The sequence below is a fragment of the Daktulosphaira vitifoliae genome, unplaced genomic scaffold (genome assembly GCF_025091365.1).
Source record: "Daktulosphaira vitifoliae isolate Bord-2020 unplaced genomic scaffold, ASM2509136v1 Scaffold_57, whole genome shotgun sequence".
Lineage (NCBI taxonomy): Eukaryota > Metazoa > Arthropoda > Insecta > Hemiptera > Phylloxeridae > Daktulosphaira > Daktulosphaira vitifoliae.
The window spans coordinates 1-22,616 of NW_026099626.1; the positions used below are offsets into that span (position 1 = coordinate 1).

The following is a 22,616-nucleotide window of genomic DNA, read 5'->3' on the forward strand; positions in this document are numbered from 1 at the left end:
AACGCTATTTTTTTAATTTAAGAAAAAAAGCAATAATGTTTCACAGTTGCATATTTTAACGTTAATAAATCGACACTAACGCAGGACTGACATTTTAAGGTTGCTATTGTGTTGAAATTTCCGNAATCGACACTAACGCAGGACTGACATTTTAAGGTTGCTATTGTGTTGAAATTTCCGTATATTTATCTTCTACAATAACATTAAGCTTTACAGCAGACTTAACAAATGGTTTAAAACGAGTACACTTAATATTTAGTTAATCAAGTTGAAAATAGTACTCGTTTGAAGACCAGCGTTGCCAGTTAGATTATTTCGGGGATCTAAATTTGTGGAGTTCCAAAATAGTAAAAATTTACTTCAGTAATTTTTTTTAATCAATGTTAATTTTATTTTTTGCTCTTTATTATTTAATTATTGACAATATTCAGTGTACTGTAATTATGGGCATACATTATTTGGTTGTGGTAAATGTCGAGTACCCTTTTGCAGTAAAAATTGCTGTAGTACTTACGTTTTTTGCCAATAGATTTCCGTAGGTCAGAAAAGTTGAAATGTCTGAAGGGTTCACTCGGAGTAATTGTCTGTAATACTTTTCAGCATCAGAGTCTCTATTAAGAGCTACTAATGAATCCGCTAATGCCATAATCATCATCTGAAAATGACCATTTTGTCAATTATAGTAGATATGTATACATTTTTGTGTCATTTTATGATTTCTGATAACACAATAACACCGTCTGTGGTGAAATAATGTTTTCTCCGTGAAACTTTTTGGGGTTAAGTGAGATTAAAATAGTTTTGTGGGATTTCAAAACAAGTTATCTACAGTTAAAGTAAAATTAAACAAAACTGCACCGAACAAATTACTTGCTAGCGCACCTCTAACGGACCTAGGGATTTGTGGATTAATAAAGTTTTTAAATCACATACACGTAATAACAAACGGTATTTTATGCAAATATCTTTTAGGATTTTATTAATTAAAATATTCATGTATTACATGAAAATTCATAATAACCTATATATTTTATAGATAAATTTAATACACTTTTAAGCTTATACAAAGAAAATAATTTTGTTATTAATAGGTTTACCTTTTTTTATTACCATCTCGAAATCATCAATTACACGAATTTGGCCATGTGTACATTACTCGGTAGTCTATTATTATTTTAATTACAGTTGGTTACTGTAGCTTTAATGATATTACAAATGAACATTTTACTAGATACTGTTAAACATGCACGTGGCGACTGATATCAATACACGTATATAATATGTGTCTGTACATAATATATTTTAGTTGACTCGTTCAATATAATATGCATTAAATACTTATTAAATAATTTAGGTTGACTATATTATTGATTGTATAATAGAGTAAAATTACAAAATAATATGCAATACGTATAAAAAAAAAGGGACATCGTTGCAAAGCAAGTTATTTAGGTTAAATAATTATTCACATATAGGTTTTTAAACTACGATTGACATTAGTTTATAAACCAGCTATTTCTTTGAAGACTCGTTAAATCGTTGAAAATGTTAAAAATCACGACGAATCGATCATTTTGAACATTAGAACGCGAATACTTACACTAATTTTATACGTTTTTTTGAACTTAATAATTTCTAGTATCTTATTTTACACACTTCCTGTGTGAAATGATGATTTTCAAAGACAGTGTTACTATAATTAAAAGCAACGTTCAATTAATATTGTTTCGAGTATTTATCATTAAGGTCAATTTAGTTTTGTTATAAACAAATGGACTTTAAATGTCGCGTGTGTTTAAACTGAGCGAATAGGTTGTGTCAAACAATATTGATTAGTCTTTATACTCGAATCTAATTTCAAACAAACGTGTCCTGTTTTAGTAAGATTAAATTGCCAACATCCGAAGAAATAAGTATTTACACGTATAAATCACACTCGTCTGTAAACAACAAATTTCATTCAATGGCTCCACATTCATCACCCAAACATATGTATAGTACTGAAAACATAGTTTTGTAATAAACTTAGAGCATATTGTTATGCTGCCAAGTAGACAAGTTTAATTGACTTTGGTTCAAAAGTGAAAGCATACATAAGTAAACTATTTTAACTCTTCTCAAAGTTTGATTGAAGAGTCGTCTTTTGGATAGGTTTACTAATTGTTATCGAAACGTGGAATTAAAAAAGATCAAATTTGTAGAATTAGATATTATTTTTAATTGAACGTCATTGAATAACGTTTACTATTATTCGATCTATTTTGTTCACAAAACGAAAAAACGATAAAAAAATAATTTTTCGTATTGTATTATTTTATTCTTACATTTTTCTTTACAAAATTAGTGTTATTATTTAAAATATTTAATTTAATTAGTACAAAGCTGTACTAATTAAACAATCAAAGTAGTTTCAACGTCGAACATTATTATTCATCCAAAGCAGTATAATTTAATTCTGTCGCCTAAAATGAGAGTATATGTAAAAGTTATAATAAGTTTTACTTTGATTACAAATACAAAAGAACATTGTAATGTGTTGAATTTAAGACGTGTACGTGGGTTATAAAATTTCAAAAGAGTTTCTTCACACTTGTGAAATATTTTGTGCTGCTATTCCGAGTTGACAACGATTCATTGTTTTCAACATACACACGTGTATAATAAGTTAGAGGTGCTCGAGCATAAGTTTTGATCTGTCCACAGTGCCAAAAGAAAAAAAAATAAAAACACTTGCCTACCATTGTTTTCAGGGTGAACTTTCGAGACGGTCATTGTATGGAAACTCAATGACGCTCTTAACATCCACTTGGCCTTGTTTTCCGGAACAAGCGGAGTGAGAGAAAAATGTTTTGATTAATTACTGTAACTTGCAAGCTTTTGTTAGACGTCTTTATTAAAAATCCTCGGGATATTGTTGTCCAAAAACTTCAGGGGTAGAAGCGTTTTTTTTTTTTAGTTATTAATAAAAACAACGGTTAAAAAAGAAAGTAATTCCAAAGAAAAAGAAAGAAGAAAGACGCCTCTTTCTAATGAACACAAACAAAACGAGTTAGAGGTGTCATTAAAGCGCGTTTAAAAGAATTGCCTTAACCTCGGCTGGTCTCAATAGAAATGTAAAAATACAAAAGGTTCATTCACATAATTAATTTGATTCCTAGTAATTTACTAACATTTATATACCTATTATAATTTAGAGAAAAGCTGGTAGTGACATCCTTTATAAATAGAATCAATTACATTATTCTTTATTTAATTTTTAGTAAAAAGTCAAAAATTATGGAAAGTTCTTTTTACTTTTTATTTATAAAATATTCCAAGTATTAGACATTTTATAGAAATTTATCTTGAATTAATTTCATGCTAACTACTCATTATTATTATTTCCTAGGCAATAATATCCGTCAATGTAGTAATATTGCCTATGTAAAACTCCGTCCATACAAGTATGTCTTAAATAAATATTAAATATAAAAATTTTATATTTTTAATAATACGTATTGGCTTAAAAACACTATTTACTCAAATAATATAAATTAACAATGAAAAGTTGGTATTATTTATTTTTGTGTATTGAAAAGGTGAAAGTATTAATTTTATACATTGTTATGTTTAGTCATTGATTAATTTTTTTTTTTTGATATTAATCAATTATAAAACATAATCATTTTCTCTTTATATTGTTTATAAATAGTCGAAAACCGTTATTATTTTATTTTTATATCTCTAAAGATTGAATTTAAATTAAAAATAAATATTTGTTGTCAAAGTTGAAACCGTTTCGATGAAAAAAAAACATTTTACTCGGTCGGTATTTATTTTGTTAGTGATGAAAAGAGAGTTGTTCTATAAAACCGGTCGATTTTATTTTTCTTTAGAAGAGTTGTAGGCCGGTATTCTTTTGAAATACACGGAATAAAAAAAACGTGCCTGACCATTATTGATTATTTTTTTAAATACATTTTTGGAATACTTGTAATTTGATCAGATGAGATTCTTTAGTTCACTTACCAATACACATTTTATTTAAAAGATATTTAACAATATTTTTTATTGACATTTCATAAAACCGTTTTTTTTTATCAAATTGCGTGGTATTCTTCAACTTAACGTCTAACTTTTCTTTAGTAATAACAAAAGTATATAGAACGTGTACTATTTTTGGGATTTGGAGGTCAATAGACAATAAGGGACATAGAAATTAAGGGCAGACTTTCAATATAACATCTTTCGAACGCTGGATTTCTATTGAATTGAAAACCACTACCCGTGACGATCGTGTCACCAATGTCGTTGAATGAAAGCAATCGGATTAGCCCTTACTGGCACACAAGCACATGAAATGCAACTCAACCACACGGTGCTGACTACAACAGTCGTCTTTTAGATTTTCAATAGTGTATCTTCCCTTCTTTACACACATCGAAACATGAATAGACACATCATTTTGATCCCTGAACCTCCCCGCCCTCGCTCTCTGCCCATTTCATGCAATTTGTTGCCTTCTCTCTTTCTCTTAAAATAATGTGGTTTCAATATAAGCACACTGATCACTTCCGCTATTGAACGTGTGTGAGTAATAGTAAATACGTATATGGTAAATATATATGTATGCAGGGTTCATAAATTATTCGATCTTTTCTTTATGTCCTTTAGGTAAACCTAAGGGGTTTTATCTCTCTGCGATGGTTTTTCAAAGTCTCAGACAGTATCTTCAATGGTTTTCTAATCCTAAGCACAGCAAAGGTCTTTTTTTTTTTTTTTCAATATCGTCTCTTGACACTACTGAAAAAAACCTAGTAATACACAACAGTAGCTCCATTTTTTATTTTTTATACTAACACTATGTAGAACACTTTGAGAAGGGCAATATGGTGGGACTTTTTAAAGGTAGATTGAATAGTTGATCAAAAGGTGTGCGCGAAATTTGATCGAACGATGTAGGGGCCCCAAGTGTAATAAAACTATTTTAAAAATAACGTTCGTGTTTCAGTATATAAAAAGAAATAAAATCTCATTTTGAGGCTTATTTCTAATAATATGTAAAATTAAGCTTAGAAATAAATACATGGAAAATTTAAATTAAATTATACAATAATTGTGCGATCATAGAAAATATTTGTGTGTCAAATTGTCTTTTTATAAACAATAACTGTTTATATTTTTCCTAGTGAAATGTTCACTACCTAATTTAATTAATTTACACTATTAATGAAATCATAATGTATTTTTCAAAAGACGTTTATTTATTGTCAACTTGGGTAATATATAAAATTTTAAGTACTAATTAATATTTAATAAAAATGGTGGTGTATAATTACTTATTAATGTATAAAAGTGTTAATAAAATTCTGATTAAATTTCAATTTAGGTAAGACTACTTCTGAAATAAATTTCACATAACCGAAATACCCCATGAGTTTATTTTTAAAAAATAAATGATTAAAAACGGTCTGGATACGGTTTTGGTAAGTGTATTAAAAGAACTTTTGCGGAACTTTCAGTGGTTTTGAGAAAAAAATGTAGATATTATTATATTTTCTTTCTCAGTTTTCATTTTCCTAATAACTCTTCAGTCACTCGGGACCGCCGTGAAATTTAAGGCCTCCGCTGTAACAATAATAACGCAAAGTGTATATTATCATCTCGCCGAGACGAAGACGCGACGGCGTGTGGAGGTGGCGGTCAACATACTGGAAGTTAAGACTGAGGAAGAGTAGGAGGTATAATGTCTATATATATATGTATACTTGAGAGAGGGAGTGTGTGTGTGTGTTTGGAGGAATTATATTAATAACTGTTTGCTGACTTCGGGTTCTGTACCAATATAAATTAAAAGTCTGTCTGCTGTACATGAGCGCCAGAGAAATGTACGAGCGCATACCCATTTGAGAAATCGCTACGGCGTGTAATGAGAATTCGTCAACGGATCTCGTCTTTCTTCTGTTATTGTGTGTGATGTCTAGTCAACCGAGACTTCAAAATGCTGGGACATTTATTGCGTTTCAGAAACCCTTTTAAATAAGAAATAAAATATTCCCCGTACGCGGTGCAATAACTGGCTTTTTAAGTCATTTTACTCAGACTCTAATTTCTACCGCAATACAAGAAAAACGAATCCTTTTGAAAGTAACACTTTCATATTCTTCACTTTCGAGAGTAATATTTTATAAGAATATGCTGTAGAGAAATATCGATTCATATATGAATGTTCAAATTATATGAGAATCAACTCGTAATTTTGTTTAACTATAAATAATTAATTAATTACCTGCGAGGAAGTTTTGTCAGTCTTCATAGCCGATTCGAACAAGGCAACCGCGTCTCGATGTCTACCCAACGACGCAAACAGTCTTCCTAACCTCAAAACACAAGACTTTTGTGCCTTCAAGTGTGTCTTTATATCTTTTACCGAAGAACCATCAAGCAACAAGCATTTGTTAAGAATATTTTCAGCTTCGGTTGTTTTGCCAGTAAGGGCCAAACAATCTCCCAAGCTAAGATAAGCAACTGCAAGAGAAAATAATTTAAACAACTTTTTAGTTATTTTATAGTATATTACCAACACAATTTGTTCAGAATCGGAATTGAAATTTAGTGAATGACGTTCATACATTATTTTAACGTTGGCTATTGAAATAACAATTTTTTACGGGGTTTGGGTTCGTACTCAATGCGGTTGTACAAAATATATGTTTAATAACATTTTTTTAGGTTCAATTTGATATAAAAAATTAGAGATTGTCACTAATTTACTACTTACGTGCTAGAGTAGGTCTAAAATTAATCGCCGATTGGTAACTAATTATTGCTTCTTCGTACTTTTGATTATTTCTCAATAAATTTCCCCTTAAAAAAAAATTAACTGATGACAAAACCATTTACTTTTAAAAATGTGTAGTTGTGATTTTAAAATATTCAATTTTCTAATATAAAAAAGAAAATTACTGTAATCAAATATTTATATTTATTTATAATTATTATAATTTTTGTTGTGTACAAAAACCCGATCTTGTTTTTTCCTTTTTAATAAAGTTATTTTTAATCGTTTGGTAGTGAAAATATATCACTATTTTAATTAACTTAAAGAATATTCATTTCTCAGTACTATAATATTTCAATAATGTTAGCATCCAATGTTCTACGTTTTTTAATCAAGTGGAAGAAAAAAGTATAAAACTGTGCTTATTAACGTACCAGACAGAAATTTATTATAAAAAATGAGGTATGATAAAAGAAATATTAACTCAACTTGCACTTATTTGTATTTGTTTATTTTATTTTCAAGGAGTTTTCTTTATTAATCAGATAAGAAAAAAAAAATTTAAAGATATTATTAAATTTTCTTTTTTATCGCAAAGTTAAATATAACATAGAAAAGTTTGCTAGATGATAATATCCAGAAAAAACAATACTCGAGAAGTTAGTTTTATTATTTTAACAATGTATTCAATGTGCTCAATGAAGTATGCATTTCAAGAATACATCCAGAGGATTTCTTTTCTGTGTAAAATGCGTTGAACACACGAGTGCTTTCTATTTTTGTTTTGATTGGAACGTAATGTAGTTTTACTAACCTTTCCGAGCTTTTTTTTTTTTTTTTTTGATAATATTATACTCGTAATGAATTGAAAATAACGTCTTCACAATTATCTATGCATAATTAAAACTATATAATTATAGAGATTAAAATCCAATTTATTCTAAAAAAATATGTTCAAAACAACTATTGAGGTTTAATAATGTATAATAAAATAAAATTAATAAGTGAAAAAATGTCCTAACATAAATAGTTCATTTAACTAAACTAAACATTTAACTAAAGAAACAAATAGTATTAAAAACAATTAAATAAAAATTCAATTTTTATTTTAAGTATATTTTATATAGAAATTATAATTACACTTGAAGTGCGTTTTCTCGATTGCTTACACAAAATGTTATCTCTTTTTATTGTTCGGGAGAAATCAAAAATAAATAAATAGTGCTCATTCATTTCTTCAAACGTGTTCTTTAGTCAAAAATATTTCAGGAAATTATTTTACTGTTATATTCTTTTTTTTTTTAATGAATTCCGTTTTTCGAACTTTGATGTTATCAAAGTTGTACTATAAAGTTGTATGCTCATTTTGAGTAAATAAATGCCAGTTCACAGCTTTACACGTGTATTAAAATTTAATTTCTGCGAATTGTTTTCCTTTAATTTTTTTATGGAGACACATTTGTATATTATTAAAGGAAAAATTCATTTTTTTACTAATAATGGTTTCTATAAATCATTATAAAATTATGTACAATTGTGATTTTTGTGTAGACCATAATTAATGTTTGAAAATTATTTGGAAAAAATACATCATTCTTTTTAATATTACAGTAGTAGAGAATATGTTCCGAGTATAATCTTAAAAGTTTTAAACTTTGCTACTAGTGAATAAANTACAGTAGTAGAGAATATGTTCCGAGTATAATCTTAAAAGTTTTAAACTTTACTACTAGTGAATAGAATGGGAATATTTGTGAAAATAAAAATAACACGAAACAAAATATAAGAATATACTAAAAAACAATTGAAACGAATTACTACATTAATTAAAAGGATTATAATGCAAAAAGTTTAAAAAAAAAATCTTAAATTTATTAGTAAGTTTAAATACACACAAAACTACCAACGTAAATTTAAATTTGTAAATCTTCTATGAAACAAAAGATAAAGATAGAAAACGTATTTTATTCAAACTGTATACATATAAAAAATGCTCATTAGTCAAATAATAAGAAAAATTAATTTAGTTTTATGTGATCTAGTTAACTTGTATTTAATTATTGTTATAAATATACAATTATAAAGAAAAATATTCCCTGTCAATGATGTTTTTATGAAATATAATTTCCGCGAATAGAAAGAACTAATTAATTGTATACCTTTTTTTTCATTTGTAGAGTTAAAGTTCGATTCTTTTTAAAAAAGTTCAAATTTATTACGTTTGCGTGAATTTTATTTATTGTGTTTCTGAAAATATGCAAAGAAACTCTAATTTATTACTAATAAGGTTTTGTGCATATTGGAATAGAAAATGATTTTTCTTAAAGGTCAGTGAATATAATACACTTAAATAAATAAGTTTTGTTTATTATTTTCATTTTACTCTTGACATAACACCTCGTTCTGTGATAAATCTATCAGGCACATTTTTTCTTTAAGTATATCATTCAATTTCCTGGTTAAAATTGCTTGTTCGCGTATAATCATTTGTTATTTTTACTTGGAGAGACATATGGTACTAGCATTGCACGAGGCAGATTGATATAAAGAAGACTAGACTCGAGAGTATGTTTTATTTGACCCTTTCTCAAGTCTTTATAAAAGTATATTTTCTGAACTACAAAAACAGAATTTTGTGCTTTTCTTAGGTGCTTTTGACAGCATTAAGTACTTATTTTATGGTTTAAGTAATATGAAAACATTTACTCAAAAGCTGTACTTATTTTAACTTGGGACAAAAATAAATATAGTTGTTACATAATCAATTATCATTTTTACAGTTGAAAAAAATATCGGTTTATTTATATTTAGCGGTAATAAAATCAAATGATAGTGAATGTGGCGAATAAAATTAAATTTCAACGGCTTAAAGATGTTAAGTGTTGACACTCGGCGATAATTTTCGACGAGTAATTAAACTGTATTGTTACGTGGAGCAGTTGGATTTGAGTCACTTTTAATTATTATATTAGTTGTGACAGGTTGGTACAAAAAGCCGTTAAAGTACTTACAATGAATGTTTTTTTTTATTATTTTAACGGTATTTATTCAAGTTAGTAAGTATATAAATTTCTAGAATTTATTTAATTTAAAAAACTAATCAACGGTAACGATTGATTGAATATTTCGATTAATATTAAATGTTCAATATGATAAAATTAAAATTCTTAGAAAAATAACTGTTTTTGAAACGTCCGTTCATTCTATTGCTTAATTGCCTTTTTGTTCTTAAATGTTGGAAAACAATCGCAAAGTTCTGAATTGGCGGAATGGTTATTTTTTCGCAACTGTTGCGGTTACGACCAATGTTTGTGTGTGTGTGTGTGTGTTAACGTCGACCGAGTTTCATCAGAGTTTAACTTGAAAATGACGGCCGTCACTTGCAACTGTAAATAAAATTTTTCACCTCCGAGTTAACGCAAAGTCACGGCGCAGTAGTTGAAATTGCAATTATGAGGCTAACTTGAACGCCTTTCCGCAGTACAAACCGTCATAAACTACCCCCGGCCGCCCCGTCGTCTTCCAAGTTCAAAGCCGTGCACGTGACACGTACGTGTGCAATTTATACACAACACGTACATTCGCATTAGCCGCACACTATCTCGAACTTTTTGTAGTAACAAACGAGAAAATTAATTTTTGTCCATTTCTTACGCTAGCGTAATGTGCGCCGCACACAAACTGCTCCGAGAACTGTACACGGGCAATTTAACGTGTAACGGGTCGCCTGGTTTTTTGTCGGCCGTCGCTATGTAAATATTAATGCGAACGTATTAAAATGTGCGTGGAGAGTGCCGAAATAGCAGTAAATCATTTCGAATTTCCGACTCGTCGCATCCCAAACTTTCATAAGATTTAAAATCTCATACGTTCGACAACGTTACGTTTGGGTGTTGTGGTCGCGGCTAAATCAAAAACATCCATTTTTATTCGATTCAAACACTCGAGTAGTGTAATTGATAGATGAAAACAACATCGACACATCAATAAAATACTATCGAAAGTACAGTTCTGGTTGGCGATTGAATGAATACAGTGGCGAGACGTCAAACAGTCACCTCGGAGACTGAATTAAACGTATTATTCACTGGGTATACACAGCCTATTGTAATATAAATTTGCTATGAATATCAAACGAATATTTCTCCTATGGAATCGATAGTCTATTATTAAAGTAATTTCCAATTACTAATTAATACGTTAATTTCCAGCGAAATATTCTATGATGTGCGTTCTCATTAATTATTAACAAACGTTTGCACTGTTAACAGGATTGTTTCACAAACAAAATACATAATTTATTGGGCGCCGAAAAAAATAACTCGTCAAAAGTACACGAGGGAGTTGACAATAATGAGTTTTATTAAAAATCGACAGTGCCGATAAAAGAACATATTTCCCGTACTAAACGCGAACCGTTTTAATCGAAAACGGAAGGGCAGTTTAGGCGCACAACATAACCGTTTGTAATTGCGCATTTATCGCATTGACATTTGCACTGATAGATCGTTTAGTAGACCGTGAAAAAAAGAAACTAAAGGGCGCGGGCCTTTGGAATTGCGGGTGAAGTTTAAGCAAAGGAACATCGGCGCAGGAGGCACGTCTAATTTATGGCGACCTGTTGTCCGAGAAATGTGCGCTATTACCGTTTGCTCGGAGGCATTCCGCCGCCAAACGATTACCCGGTGCACATGCCGTGGCATTTAACACGGCCATTTAACAAGAATTAATATCCTTTTAACCCTTCGTAACCGCCAGAACACGTAATACTGCCGTCATATACCTTAAACGATAAATCGTCACCCTCCCTCCCCTCACATCAGCAAAAAATAATCAAGTGAGCTCAATTCAAAAGCCACGCGTGACGACTCCGATAAACCGACCGAGGTCCAGTTTCGTTCACTTTTTAGAAATTTTCATTTAATGGTCTAAATAAAAAAAAAATAGAAATTATGGAAAACAGCGTAAATTGAATTTGATCTGTATAAATAATGATTATTAATTTGTTTGCCGTTTTATTGTTTCAACTTTCTTTTAAAACCAACACTTGTTTATGAATGTCTTTTGAAATGAAAATAAACATCAAGTGGCTTGCCATAAAAACAATATTGATGTACTCTCCAGAAAGTATTGTCATGAAAAGGGTCTTTACGTTTCTTTAGGTGGTAGTTCTCAATGGTTTTAAACTTGTGTTTTTTTATTTAATAAAACAAAATATAATATCAACGGAGATTTTGTAAATGTCCCGTGCAATCGTTTACAATTGAACCACTAAAATTACTTAAATTTAACTATTATTAGTATTTCATAATGTATATTTAAGTATTTGCACGCTTTCAGTTAGCTAATTATAATACCAAGTTAAGATTAAAAAAAGGTTATTTCGATAATAATTAATTCATGTCGAAAAAAACTACGTTTTTGATTTTTCACCAAAAGTGAGTACTTCGCGTTATAAAATAATTGAATCCATTTTTAAATTTGTAATGAAACGGTCATTGTGTTTGGCGGGTTTTTGATTGTAAAAAGGAAATAAGATAAATCGTTAAAGTCTTTGTTAGAACGTGACGATCTAAAAGCGAAAAAATAGTATTTTTAAAAATTAATTTGTATCACAAAATTCCGTTTAGATTACCTTGGGAACCGACTAGTTTTTTTTAAAATTAAAATAAATCTAACTTGGACGATTCTTAAAAAATAAGTTGAAGTTATTAGAAATTTATATTGTTCTTTAAATGTAGTTCAATTAAGCATTCAATCGTTTCTATTATTATGATCATTGAATTTAGTTTTTAATTACTTAAAAATTGATCGGAAGTAATTATTTTGTACTCTAAGCACATGATTTTTCTTCATTGTATAGAACAGAAAAACGTATTAATAATGTCTTTAATTTTTTCATTTACGATGATGTTCATACAATGACATTAATATTCCATTGTACTTAAATGTTGTTGGATTCATTTCACTGAAGAAGACGCCGATTCAATGTCGCTTTTAAACAAAATTAAATATCCAAGTGGCTTCAATGTTAAAAAAAGTTACTTTCGGTAAGATTATTAAAAATATCACCGTCAGCATTGTATAAGAACAGAAACGAAAGGAAGTGGACGTAATGAAGATAGAAGAGTTTGTTAAATTGTGAATATTTCATTTGACAAGTCTAATTCGTAAGGGCACACGAATTTATGAGAATTAATCGATTTACTAGTTCAGACTAAACATTTTAATAGAAATGATCTTTTCGGCGAAGTAATTATAAATTTATGTTTCTTTCAAAAGTTTTTTCCGTAGCTCGAGCTAATTATTTTGTTTTTATTTATTCATAGCTACGGATAGGAACTCAATTATTTATCTATTGTTATTCGTACAATATTACTTAACTAACTAATTCCATAAGAAGTCTATAACAAAAAAAGCTATTCGATATGACAGCGAATAGAGAATACATAATTAAGCGACTATGAATTGGGGAACTGATAAAACGCCTTGAATTCAGTACAAAGGTCGCATGTTATTAAATATGAATGTGAAAATCAAACGATTCGTAAATATTTCAACTGTATTAAAATAAAACACTCGTACTCGGATACATTTGACGATTTAGACGGTTTATTAAATTTTAATGGTATCTGGTGAAATGTTAATTTAAATACGCCGACGGAATCTTTGAAATAAACTCAATAGGCCAAAGTTCGTCATTGTTGGTGCGTAATGGCGTCGGAATAAAGTCGGGCAATAAAAAAACGCTTTATCAGTCCGTGAACGTGGAATGTGTGCGACACACCACAAGCTCTACACACCACCGCACGCACCAGTTGCTTCAGCTTATACAACGTGAGAAAATCGGCATATGGTCCACCCGGTTCATTAATCTTTCGTTTTATCCCATCTCGTGTTTACACTCTCATCCGGCGCCCTTTGTGCTCCTTTCCTCGGCGCGCCTTTCACCGAAACCCAACCCGCGACGAGACCCGCTTTTTTATTACTATTTTTTAAACCCGACGTCGTCCGCGACACGTCTTCTGCACACCGCCAGCGAAACGTGTACTCCGAACTCTCGAAAATGATACTCCGAACGAAATGTCGTGTCGTATCTACACGTTTGTGACAATTCGAAAGTCAACAGAGCCGTCGGGAGGTGGTCGCGAATTTTCAGTTGGTGTGACGCTTTTGTCAGGTCACGAACTCCGTTTTCCGACAATACATTTGACATTACGAACGCTTTTCACGAATTGAAATAGAACGGAAAAATAACTTTTTATTGTTATTTGTTCGGCGGGCGAATTCCGCGCGCAAACTACGACCTTTCATAAATTAATTAATCATCCCGAGCTTTTCATCAACTCGGTATTGTCATTTGGACTCTAGTTTTTTCGCAGACATTATTGGACGGCATAAAATCATCAGCGTCTACAGCGAACCGATTTTGTTTTCTAAGTAAAAGGGCTCGCACATTAACAACAACATTAGGAACGTTGTTCTAATAATATATTCGCCGTTTTTTTACTACCCTAAAACATGCATTTCGGTTACGACGGTTCACGTGGAATTATCTATAGTTTATTCGATGGTCTACACGATTTTATGCGAACAAAGAATTAACTTAAACGGCCAGTTAACATAGGAAATCGTTTAACGATGATTAAAAACAAAGTGTTGGCAAATACTGTGCAACGCGATAAAGCTGAAATTTATTACTCGTATCGTGTGTAGCACACACTTAATGTGCTTTTATTTATACGAAACTAATTCATTAGCTCTTGTTGAAATAAACGAATGACCCGCTTTTGTTTCATAACGTCGTATCAATTATTAAGAGCGATTTTAGCGAAAGCCATCGGTCGATGTTCTTAGAGCTCATTAAAATTATATTGGATACAAAAATCCACGAGTTTCGAACACAAAGACCATTAATTAATGACCGTTTTCAGTTATTATTCTCAACTATCGAAAGTTTTCCCAATGTTTAATTTATTACAAAAAAAAACTTTTTCCGCTCGTTTTATGAAAACGAGTTTTTGTTATTTTTATTATATCTCTCTGATAAATGCCCGAAAAAACATTTGAAAACGTCCAATTTACAGTGTCCCGCGATTTATAGTAATTCAAATGGTTTTCAATACCGATAAATTTATGGAAATTTTACTAAAGCCATACGAGTTGGCCAATCGCAAAGTTTTTCTATATTTGTGTCACGTTAAACTATTAGAATTTTTTAATTAAAAACAAAAAAGTTTTACAAAAGTTTTTTCGACGGACATGAAACTGAAAGTCGTGTGCGTATGTAATACGTGCGTTGGATTCGATCGCCAGTTCGGCCGGGGCGATATTCGATCCTAATTTTATGTGCTTCTTTTTTATGTCCGTCGTGTCCCTAGGTTATTGCTTGGTGACATCTGGATAGCTCTACACTGTCGACTATAAACGATTCCCTTTTTCACATATTGCTTTCTCAATCACAACTAAACGGTGCGGCGGTAGACTAATATACGAACAGCGGCATTTGTTCCGAATCGGTGAACTTATCTGCGGTTGCGGACGTGCAGCATCCAACACTGTTGCAATGATCAGCCAATATAGAAGAATAAAAGAAATCTATCTGACATTTGTTGGTTATTAGGAAACAACGTCCTGATCAATAACTGCACGGCCGTTTTTAGAAAGCGGTTGTCGCAATATATTCCGAAACGACGGGTAGCAAGTCGAGTTTTCTAAAAAAAAAGTCACTCCGGTCCACAGTGAATTAAAATTGTCCCGACATACCGTGATCCCGTTGGAAGTGTTTTAGAAAAATGTCAGATAAAAACCTAGACGAGTTTAAAACAATAGTTAAATAGCGAAGAAACAATAGGTGTTGGGTAAATACGTTTCGTTCGTTCGATTGTTTATCATATTGAACGTATTGAAAAACGGCGATGCTTTATTGTATTTTGAGCGTGGACTCGAATTGATTCACATTATACTCGCTGGGTTTGTCTGGATAAAAAACGAGTATAAATAAAACTGTAATACCTAAACTTCTGATGTCTGTATATATGACACACCACTGGTGCGCGTTCGGGCCGGGTACGGGTAAGAAACCCATCAAGTTTTGGACAGCGTAAGCTCCTTGGGCGTGTTGTTAAATTGTATTTTCTACGGTATATCAATTTATTGTTCCGTTTCGTTGACAAAGAATAACACCGAGATATGTGTTTTTTTTACAGAACCCCAATAAAGACGGAAAGTAACGTATGGACGCCAAGNAGACAGAAAGTAACGTATGGACGCGAAACTCGGCTCTCTCGAAAGTACATTACGGCGAAATACTTTACGGGAGAAATAAATTAAGAATAACAAACACGGGCATCGGATATAATAAAAAGAAAACATTGGCTTCGAACCGTGTTTACCGTATTTATCATTTATTTATTTAGCGGTTTGAAAACATATCGAAAATAATTGATGTTTGTTGAAATCGGCAGAACCGATCGAGTTTCCCCAGAAATGACGTACAAAAACAATCCGACGGATTACAATAGAATTACACATTTTGTATACTCACAAATTATAATGGACGTCTGCCATGTTCGGACGGTGTTTGAGTGCTGATCGATATGCGATTTCTGCCTCGTTCGTTCTGCCCTGGGAGCTGAGTATTGAACCGAGATTGCCGTAAGCTGAAATCCAATCAATGGTTAGGCCGAGCAAAGAAAAACAAAAGCAACGACCACATCTATCCAGTTTGATTAAATTAAAACTGACGAACGATACTGTGCCGGCGGCTGATTGACGGCACAACGGAACGCGAAATTAAAAACGCCGTGCAGCTTGCAAAATTAATACACAGCCAACGTTCTGACATATTCTAAGTATTAAAAAAAAAGTCTTCTCGCTAATACGACCTGTCCGTCAAGAAACGCATTACTTTTGTTATTCACCAAAACAACCGAAAGCGTATGAAATATGCATTACAGTGTTTTTAATAATTTTCCATAAAACGCCACAGCGTTTTCAAGGATTTACATTAATTTGCGTAATCACTAAAAATAGAATCCTGTAACTGGTTAGTACCACGTTGGAAATTTATAAAAACGTCGTACCAGGAACTCATGAGGTAACATCGTTAATATTTCACACTGATTTCGTAACAAACATGAAAATCTACCACCAGGTATCTATGAGGTTTTATGTTTTCGGTGTAGCAAAAAGGTGTTGGGCGGCTAGTTGCTGTCGTTTTATTATAAAGCTGTGTAGTTGAGTGTCCACTGGGCTTCTACGGCTAAATGACTTTACAAGTGTCGTTGGGACGCGCGACTGCACCGCAACGATGGGTCGTTCGTAAAATAAAATGTACACCATTGTACGGGACGAGTCGCACCGATTAATTGCCGGCACGGGTTACGTCGATTAGTCGCTGCACCGAACCGCGGTATGGATAACGCACTTTTACATTAATTTCGCGACGAGGTCACAATGTATCAATAGCAGCGCACCACGACAGCAACGACTGACATACTGATGATGTTTGTAGTCGTGTCATATAAAATTGCGAGTATTTATTTACATTGAAATTTCGTACCAGGAATTTATGTGGTATCGCGTGACGAGTTCAGATGTCCACCGTCTCGCTAACAATTTCGAGTGGCCACCAACATTGTTCTATATGGCCGTCTGAATAATGATGTTACATGTTAATGATTCTCATGAGTTCCTGGTACTAAAATTTTTTGTTTTATCTTAAAATCCGCGTCGTTAAGAAGTCTTATGGCGATTTTACATAACACATTAATTGCTATTTTCATAAAATTATCGTGTTGTTTAGCTGAATTAAAGCAAACTACAGTAATGAACATCGTACGAAAATGAAATTTATTTGAAACGGGTAATTTTTTTATGGGAATTTTTCACCCTTCCCCAGTAGTGTATTCTGAAAAACCTCTATTTTTATTTTAGGACATATGTAAACGTTAATTATGCTGATTTGTAAACGTTATCATTCAATGTGAATAGTATACAAGTATTATTTGTCTAGGATATAAGTTAGTTAAATTGTTAGTCGGTATACGCCAAATACCCTTCAAAATACCCCTACCATTGCCATAAGTGCGTCATTAATCTAACAATTATAAAAATACGGTAATCAATTCCGCCAATCTAAACTATTTATAAAGTACTGAATTCTGTTCTGCCAATTAGTAATATTTGTCATGTAAAATTTGTGTTTGTATTCGGTAAAAATATTAAAATTGACTGCATAATGGAGGAATTCATTTGAAATAAATAACTTTTCACTAAAAATGATAGTGTCTACTTAAATATCGAGTGGTAAAAGTATATAAATAAAAATGGCTAGATTTTTTAGTACGAACTTTTTAATTCAAATAAACATTTAATAATCTTTTGTCAAAGACTATGTTTTCGATGAAGTAATCATATTAAATTTAGCAAATTAAACGCATTGAAGCGATAACATTTGTTTTGCGTGTATATAATGTAAACGATGAACATTTAACAATTTGTAGGAAGCTCACAAATTTATAGAAATACGTATGAACATGGCGTGGAATGTAATTTAAATACATTAGTTTTGTTTTAGGGTTGTATCAATAAACAAGTATAAGTTAACAAGCGTATAAGAAAACAAATAGCGTTAACTTGAATTTACATTCTTATGGAACTTTTACAAAGGGATCATTGACGTAAAATCGAAAATTACAGTTTTTTCGTTAATTATAAACGTAAGTAGAATCTCTAATGAAGGAAAAGTATAAACTAATAACTTCAACACATATAATAATGTTTTTTTTTTTTAAATTATACATTTGAGGTTTTTATTCAATTTGAGAATCCAAACAATTTTTTATAATTACGCGCTATTGCGATCTATTGCTAAAGTTAGTTAACTTCAACAAAAGAATATTAAACATAATGACTCATTTTGAAACAAGTATACATTTTAGTAAAAGAGGATGTTGCTTTGATATAAATTTAATTGAATAAATTAATGATTAAAACAGAATTGTATTTATGATAATTTATTCTTGAATCAATGCATTTTTAAACGCCTAAATACTATCAAAGTTTTCAACAAAAACATAATTATGTTGATGAAATATTCACGAGATCAAAGTGAAAAAGTTTTACGAAATAATGTAATGTTTTTTGATTGGATTAATTTTTTTCTCGTGAAAACTGTCAGTATATAACATCACTGCATTTACCGGCAATTATGATCAATGCATTTTTACAACGATAAATAACCAAAAAAATAGCGAGTGAAATTGAAATATTCAAGTTTCTAGAAACTGATGAATTGTTTCAGATTTATGAAGCAATTGATGTATATTATTAAAAAATGGATTTTTCACTATACTGGAAGAAATTCAAGTCGTTGTTTTGCGGACAGAATACTTGTAGCATAATGTTTATACTCACATTTGGGCGGATTCACTTGAATTCCTGATCTGTATAGAGTCTCATCGCTGTGCCAGACTCGGTTCCTGAGTATTGTGCGAACACTAAACCCGAGTACCATTGAAGCATAAAGAGCGTAGACGATTGCGTTCGTCACTTTACAACCTTTGCTTCTCAGCTTGTTGGACAAAACGGTGGCCGAATAACCGACGAGTAAACAGTAACCGACACTGGGTATGTAAAGTACTCTTTCGGCCACAACAAAACCCACGTAGAAGAATAAGTTGGACGCTGGCAAATAAGAAGCGACGGCAATAGCCAAAGCCACAGCAACGGGTTTCCGTTTGAACGCCACCCATCCGATAGACACCAAAGCGACGTAGAATAGCAGTGTGGCTACGTTTCTTGGGTCCGAAAGAGTTTCGATTCGAGGAACAGCGTCCATGGACCAATCGTAACTCAGCACCCGCGGAAAGAGCAGAAGAAGAGTGTTGACCAGTGGAAGGTACAGAAAAGTCAACGTCCGCGCCAAAAGATTGGGATGCTTAGCCGTTGGGTTATCGGATGTTGCAAATGTAGGCACTGTGCCGGACATGATACACATTCTTCCAACGACCATCAGGGCGGTACACGTAACTAAGATTTTCAGTGTTGATTTGTCTCGTTCGATCTAAATTTAAAAAAAATAAACAATCAAAGTGAGTGAAAATTTACATCAATTTTAATTATTTTTACAATTCATTGTCAATCAAGAGAAATTGCAGTTGTTTTTAATCATCCAGTCATATAATTGACCTAACTTTTATTATTTTATTTCTATAGTACCGTTTTAAAACAGCTTAGAAGATATGAGTTTCATCAATTATTTTTCCGAGCAATTTCAACGTGACTTAACCTAATTTAGCATTGTTCAGGACTAATAAGAATTTTAGTAGTATTTCAGATTAGATTTTCTCAATTAAACTCATAACTCATTCATTTGAAATTGAACAAACGTATTATTTTCACAACTAACGGCTCAAGCGATCGTTTTTGTTTCCATAAAGTTTTCAATTGAATTACCCTTCTTTCTCCAAAAGTCCAGAAATTAAATGTATTGTATGAAATATTCCAAGAAGTCGTTTGTCCTGGTTGTTTTTAAATATCTCAAAACGTACAATAACTTAATGATGTATTCAAACTTGACAATAAAAATATGTTCGCTACATTCTGTGATATAATTGCGTGGATTTTTTGTATAAAATATACAACGTAAATTATAATGACTGAATTTTGACACAAAAACGTACTAAATGTTAAATTCATAATAAAGTAAAAACGTTAAATACAATCTGAAGTAATTACTATTGTTCTTTAGTTTTTTTTTTTATTACTTTCATAATATGTTGAACTTGAGGGGGTTCGGCGTCGTTTAGCGCTTTGTTCGCATTGACAGCGACACGTGTTTAATTTCACACTCAAGTCGTATGTATTATCTAATACTGTTTTGAGTGCACTTACCGTTATTACTTCCATTACAGTCGTTTTTAATGTATATCCTTTAAAGATGACTCTAATTCATCTCGAGAAACATCATAATCTTTATGACGTATAGCCAAAGTCATTATGAAAATGTATTGTAGACGAATACATCAGTTTAATAAAGATTAAGAACTTTTCAATTTTGTCAATAAAATGTAATAGAAAAAATTGTTTCTTAACAATTTAAATTAATTTGCTTAAGTCATTATCATAAATAAATCAAATTTAATATTTTCGTAATGTATTAAATAATTTTAATTAAAAATAAAATTGTTTATGAGCAATCTTAAAAAATAAAAAAACCTTAATTTTAAGAATACTCCGAAAAAAATATAAAAATTATTAGTTTGTTAAATCATGAATCAAAATTGTACGACTAAGCTAAATATAAAAATGAGTTAAATTATATGCTATCGATGGTATTAAATTGATTTTTATTATGCCATTTAATTTTGATTTCAGACATTTAACAAAAAAAAGGTAGTATGCACACGAAGTGAAAATGTATTCAAGTCGCTGTGGCAAAGCTCTTTTTAGTAAAAAATATCAAGAATAATCTAGAAATTCATCCAGGACGTAGACGTATTTAATAAAATATCACGAAAAACAAAATATGCATGTATATATATATATATTCAAAGAATACGAGGGAGAATATGAAAGACTCACGGCTTTATATCCGGAATTATTAAAATGACATTCTCTTGGGAACACACAAGCAGTATGGTCAAAGACGTTTTTATAAAGCAAAGTATTTGCAATTTTATAAAGAGTGTCTCTCGAGGCTTTATTAATTGAAATAACGCTTTTGAATGTAACTTAGGATATTTTTTTTTATTAGTTTACAGAACACTACTCATTTTTATAAATACTTTATGATAACGATAGAAAAATGTTTCCAGGTATTAAGAAAAAATATGAAAAATAAACTATTAAAATCGATAAATTTTTTGTAATAAGAAATTATAATTCGCTGACAACTAAGTAACTATGGAAAAAATTGTGTTTATATTTTAATTAATGAAATGGATTAAATAAATTTAATACAAAATATCAAGGCCAACATAAAAGGTGTGTGAAGTGTTTACAAAAGAAATAATTTACTAGAATAAAAATATTATTATTTTAATAAAAAAATGTTATAAATATCGCAAAATTATTTTGCACGAGGACACTCGATTTCTAGTGTTGGAATTTACCTTGCATTTATTAATTAAATTATGAAATATTTGTTAAATATCTTGTACAAGTGTATTATATGTTTCAATATATTTTTCTATGTATGTATCATATTGCTTACCTAGATTTAAAGTAATCAGCTTGTATTACAGGGACAAATGTAATAAAATCTAGTTTTAGTTCACAAAAAATCAACGAAAAGTCTCTAGAAATTCTCAAATATTTCATATTGATTGTTCTGTTATACATTTACAATATTTATTTTTACTAAAGAAATGAAACTATTTACGGCTTACATTATAAAATTCTTTTTCAGTGTTCACATTAAAAACTATGAATTTCATCGCTTTAGAATAAATCAGTAATAACGATTTTTTTTATTATTTCAAGAGAAAACTTTTAAGTAAAAAAATATTTTCTTGTTATAATTTTTTTAAATGTTTCATTATTTAAACTGAAAAAAAAATGTAAGAAGTTGCGAATTTGCAAAAAAAAATGTTGAAAAGCCATACAAATATAGATATTATGAAGCCATAGGAATACAAAAACATGAAGAAGCCATATAAATATAAAAATATTATGAAGCCATAGGAATGCAAAAACATGAAGAAGCCATATAAATATAAAAATATTATGAAGCCATAGGAATACAAAAATATGAAGAAGCCATATAAACATAAAAATATTATGAAGCCATAGGAATACAAAAATATGAAGAAGCCATATAAACATAAAAATATTATGAAGCCATAGGAAT

General features: G+C 30.7%; 1 protein-coding gene across 1 annotated transcript in view; it reads right to left on the reverse strand.

Annotated features, from left to right (window-relative positions):
• Positions 1 to 439: 439 nt before the first annotated feature.
• Positions 440 to 22,616, reverse strand: part of LOC126908964 (protein O-mannosyl-transferase TMTC2-like) — a gene marked incomplete at its 5' end in the record, with an annotated part of 35,340 nt that continues 13,163 nt past the window's right edge. Inside the window, 5 exons of the mRNA XM_050691313.1 lie at positions 440 to 655; positions 6,269 to 6,507; positions 6,761 to 6,846; positions 16,308 to 16,422; positions 19,181 to 19,829. Of these exons, the coding sequence (XP_050547270.1) occupies positions 455 to 655; positions 6,269 to 6,507; positions 6,761 to 6,846; positions 16,308 to 16,422; positions 19,181 to 19,829 (1,290 nt within the window). The remainder of the gene's footprint in view (positions 656 to 6,268; positions 6,508 to 6,760; positions 6,847 to 16,307; positions 16,423 to 19,180; positions 19,830 to 22,616) is intronic.